Consider the following 5457-nt stretch of genomic DNA (forward strand, 5'->3'; position numbering starts at 1 on the left):
AGAAAATTATTTCTTGTGCATGTGAGGATGTAGAAAAAAGTTAACCCTCTTGGAAATGCAAATTGGTGCAGCCACTCTAGAAAACAATATGGAGGTTCCTCAAATAATTAATGATAGAACTACTCTAGGATCCAGCAATTGCACTACTAGATATTTACCCAAAGAAGGCAAAAATACTTAATTCAATATTTATATCATCACTATCTACAACAGCCAAATTATGGAAACAGCCCAAGTGTCCATAGACTGATGAATGGATAGGAAGAAGGATGGATATATATATATATATATATATATATATATATATATATATATAAAATCTCGAGTCCTTATCTTCTTTATGGCTCTTTTACTTCTTGATTCCTTAATGGATAAATAATAGGATTTAAGAGAGGTGTGAAAATTGTATAAAACACAGAAAGAATTTTATCTACAGAATATCTGCTGAAGGGCCGTACATAGATAAAGACACATGGGGCAAAGAAGACAGTGACAATTGTGATGTGTGCTGACAGAGTGGAGAAGGCCTTGGCTGAACCACAGGCAGCACGGTGCCTGACTGAGTATATGATGATCGTGTAGGAGACAAGCAAGAGGAGAAAGCAGATCAGGGACAGGAGGCCACTGTCAGCAATGACCAGCAGTTGTAGAAGGTAGGCAAGTTTGATCACAAGAGGAAGGTCACAAAAAGCTGTCCACCACACTGGGACACAGAAGGGCAAATTCAACATGAAAGCCATTTGACTAGACAAGTGCACAAAGCCAACTGCGTAGGAAGATAACAGCAGCCCAACAAGCACTTGCGGGCTCATGATGGTCATGTAATGGAGGGGTTTGCATATGGCAATATACCTGTCTACTGCCATGGCTACAAGCAACATCATCTCATTCCCACCTAGGAGGTGCATGAAGAGCATCTGAGAATAACATCCCCAACAAGAGATGGTCTTCTGTTTTTGGAGGAAATCCACAATAATCTTAGGGGTAGCAAAAGAAGCTAGGATCATATCTATACAGGACATATTGATAAGCAGAAAGTACATTTGTGTGTGAAGGCATGAGTCAAAGGTCACTGTGACCAAAATTAGGAGGTTTCCTAACACAATCCCAGCATAGACCACAGAGAATCTTACTAAGAACAGAATCTGAAGATTCTGAGATTTGGAAAGTCCCAGCAAAATGAACTCAGATACCACTGAATGGTTTGCCCTTTCCATGTTGTCAACTTTATCCCAATCATAATCAAAATGAGTGAGAATCGTGAGTGGAAAAGTTATGTATACAAATAAGATGGCTCATGGTGGTATCTAATTTGATACTTAGACTAGGTACCTAAACTTAAAGCACCTCTCACTTTTGGGAGATTTTGTTGGTCAGTGGTGTCTGAAATGGCCCAGATAAGTGTACCAAATAGCAAGGAGAGTTCAGAATATACATTTCTGAAAGACAAAAATAAAAGCACATGAAATCACAATCATATAGGCTGTGAACTTGGAGTCCAAAGACCTTGATACCTACCTGAGTTACTAACTAGGGCAACATAGGACAAGTATCTCCCTTTGAGAGTTAAGGTTCCTCCTCAGTAAAATACATGATACTGAATGCCTCTTTGTGCTTTATAGAGATCTCCATAAATAAGGTAATGATAATGCTGGGTTCTACATTCACAGAATAATATTGAATTTCTTAACCTGGAAATGATAAATGTGGAAAATACAGCAAGAATTCTAAAGATCCATGTTTTGAAAGTGATTCTGTTAAAGAACTATTAATTAAGCCTTAAATTAAGTTCTGTTTCTAAGATTTTAGGTTATGAGAAATCTATGCTCTATTCTTGCATGAATCCTTCACAGCTCATAGTAGCATCAGTTATGGTCATTGCACACTTTGTAGAGTCAAACTATGTAAAAAAAAGAATATATATATATGTGTGTACATATATAATATGTATATATCACATATATAATATGTAAATAATATATAATTTAAATAATATATGCCACTTTTTAATATATAATACATATATTTATATATTAATATATTTACCTATATATTAACCATATATAAAGTATTCACTCAACATTTAACATTATTCACATCAAATCTCTCTTCTAGGATTTAAGCAGAAAATAACAAGGATGCACAAATCCACAGCCAAATGGAACTGAACTTATCTTTTTCTGTTTGTATTCATTCTTTCTCTTGTTTATGGCTTTAAAGAGGATTGCTGTTTGGATTACACATTTTTGTTCATCACAAGCTTCAAAATGACAAAATGAGATAGCTTGAGGTAACTGATTTATGTGGTTAATAGAAATAGAATTTTTCAATATGGTCATCTAAATTTGTGCCATAGCTTTCCCATCACCCCACGCTTATAACAACAATGGTTTTACTTGTTTTGCTCTAAAAAAAATTTAGTCATAACTAATGGTTTCTCAATATCTAGATTCTTATAAAGCTCCTTCAGTAAATAAAGTATAGTCTTCCTTTTGTGCCATTAATAATGACCAGAGTGGAGAAAATACTTTCATGGGAAAATGCATCATGTGAATCCCAGGAATAGCCTTGTATCTCCTTTTCCTGTATTTCCATTCATTTCCTGCAATTTATATTCCCAATCATCAGAAACATAAGGAAGAACCATAATTATGCTGTACACTCTTTCTCTGAGACAATCCCATGGGTCCATTAATCCAATGAGGGATCTATTTTTCCCTATGTTCACATATCCTCTAGTAAATTCCCTATTCTAAAAACCTTAGGTTGATGCAGAGTCTTATTAAGTATGTAATATTAATATTTTTCTCTTTATTTCATTGGGTTAGCCTTATACAATTAGATTATAAATCTAATCATGAATTAAGGGCTTCAAAAACATTGATGCTATTATTGGACTCAGCTAAACTTCTAGAAATCTTAAACATATAAAAGTACTAAGTAATTTATACACAAACACACTCCTTTCATCACTATTTATAATTTAAAAATATAGAAACTTTCTAAATAGCTCATTTATTCCATCTCTATGTCAAAGACCTGCTATGCATCCAGAATTGTGCAATACACTAAGGATATTTATGGACCAATTTTAATCAATTAAAAGGAAAGGGTAATTGACCTATGTAGAACATCTTAAGTGATATATATTAGTGAGGGAGGAAAATGTTCATACTGTATTGTTAAATAGAAATAACCTGAATATGAAATTATTTGCAAAGAATGATTAGACCTATTTTTTTTAAAAAAAAGAAATTGTGAAAAGTATGCAAATAATAAGGAAAAAAGAGGGCACTTCAAAAGAACACACTCAAGTAACGAAGATTGAATTGCACTTTTTTCTACCTACTTTTATCTATCATTAAATTTTCATTGCTGTCTATTACTTTAATAATGGAAAAGAGAAATGCTCACAGAATAATGGAGCTAAATACTATTATGTCTACTACTGGACCAAACAAAATATATAAAAAAGCAAACAAGTCGCTTAAAACAAAACAAAACACAGTGATGGGACATGTCAAAGGGACACAGGAGCCAACTAAAAGAACTCCCAAGGGACAAAGCTGGAACAATTTGTGTAACCAAATAAATAAAGTAGTATTGGATTATAACCCAGAGTGTAAAATAAGGGTTAATGATCTACACTGGTATAAATAAATAATTCAACAAATAAGTAGAGATGAGAAAAATTTCCCATGGAGAATTCCAAATATTTTACGTAAATATTTCGAGTTCAAAGAGGTGAAGCCTAGCACCCCACTATTTAAGTGTTCCCTGTACATACTTCCTTTCAAAGGAAAGTATGAGAGGAAGGTAAAATGTTAACTCGAGAGTGAAGAAACATGAAAAAGACGGCCTCACCCAGGTGATAAAAGTTGACATTAGCAACAGTGGTTAATCTCTCTGTCAGTATGTACACTTGATAGGATAAGATGACACTTATCTCTGTGGTCTTCCTCCCCAAAATCATTAACCCCAGTCTAATCATTAGGAAATATCAGCACATTCCAAAGCAGGGGCATCTTCTAAGACACTCAACCAGTAACACTAATACCTTAATGGTGATCAAAAATGAAGAGAGTCTGAGAAACTGTCACAGCCAAGAGAAGCCTGAGGAGACATGAGGACTAAATCTAATGTGGTATCCTGGGTGGGATCCTGGAACAGAAAAAAGGACATTAAGTAAAAACTGAGGAAATCTGAATAAAGTGTGGACTTTAGTTAATAATAATGTATCAATATCAACTCATTAGTTGCGTACTGGATTCAAGGTATATGGGAACTCCCACTACTCTCTGAAATTTTTTGTAAATATAACACCATTCTAAAGATAAAGTTTGTACAAAAGATTTTAAAAACATATTATGAGCAGCTATAAGCAGTTAAATTAGGCAATCTAGAAGAAATGGACACATTTCTGGGAAACCACAAACTACCAAAACTGGAACAGGAAGAAATAGAAAACCTGAACAGGCCAATAACTAGGGAGGAAATTGAAGCAGTCATCATCAAAAACCTCCCAAGAACACAAAAGTCCAGGGCCAGATGGCTTCCCTGGGGAATTCTATCAAACGTTTAAAGAAGAAACCATACCTATTCTACTAAAGCTGTTTGGAAAGATAGAAAGAGATGGAATACTTCGAAACTCGTTCTATGAGGCCAGCATCACCTTAATTCCCAAACCAGACAAAGACCCCACCAAAAAAGAGAATTATAGACCAATATCCTTGATGAACATGGATGCAAAAATTCTCAACAAGATACTAGCCAATAGGATCCAACATACATTAAGAAGATTATTCATTATGACCAAGTGGGATTTATCACCGGGATGCAAGGCTGGTTCAACACTTGTAAAACAACCAATGTGATTGATCATATCAGCAAGAGAAAAAATAAGAACCATAGGATCCTCTCAATAGATGTAGAGAAAGCATTTGACAAAATACAGCATCCATTCCTGATCAAAACTCTTCAGAGTGTAGGGATAGAGGGAACATTCCTCAACATCTTAAAAACCATCTACGAAAAACCCACAGCAAATATAATTCTCAATGGGGAAGCACTGGGAGCCTTTCCTCTAAGATCAGGAACAAGACAGGGATGTCCACTCTCACCACTGTTATTCAACATAGTACTTGAAGTCCTCGCCTCAGCAATCAGACAACAAAAAGAAATAAAAGGCATTTGAATTGGCAAAGAAGAAGTCAAACTCTCCCTCTTCGCTGATGACATGATACTGTACATAGAAAACCCAAAACTCCACCCCAAGATTTCTAGACCTCATACAGCAATTAGGCAGTTTGGCAGGATACAAAATAAATGCCCAGAAGTCAGTGGCATTTCTATACACTAACTATGTTAGAAACAATAGTAATGTGAACTTCATTGTTATTATTCCAAAAACATTTTGGGATAAGGTACTAGTGATATTAAGTATGGGATACATAGGTT

At 34.9% G+C, this 5457-nt stretch overlaps 1 protein-coding gene across 1 annotated transcript; it reads right to left on the reverse strand.

The window, feature by feature from the left end:
• Positions 1-338: 338 nt before the first annotated feature.
• Positions 339-1217, reverse strand: LOC121492597 (olfactory receptor 4K13-like). The gene has a single exon (XM_041757831.1). The coding sequence runs from the start codon at positions 1215-1217 to the stop codon at positions 339-341; it is 879 nt and encodes a 292-aa protein (XP_041613765.1).
• Between the last annotated feature and the right edge of the window lie 4240 nt (positions 1218-5457).

Source organism: Vulpes lagopus, chromosome 6 (assembly GCF_018345385.1).
Source record: "Vulpes lagopus strain Blue_001 chromosome 6, ASM1834538v1, whole genome shotgun sequence".
Classification (NCBI taxonomy): Eukaryota; Metazoa; Chordata; class Mammalia; order Carnivora; family Canidae; genus Vulpes; species Vulpes lagopus.

Coding starts and splice junctions, on each gene's coding strand:
- LOC121492597 (XM_041757831.1), bottom strand. CDS start 1,217: ATGGAAAGGGCAAACCATTCAGTGGTATCTGAGTTCATTTTGCTGGGA.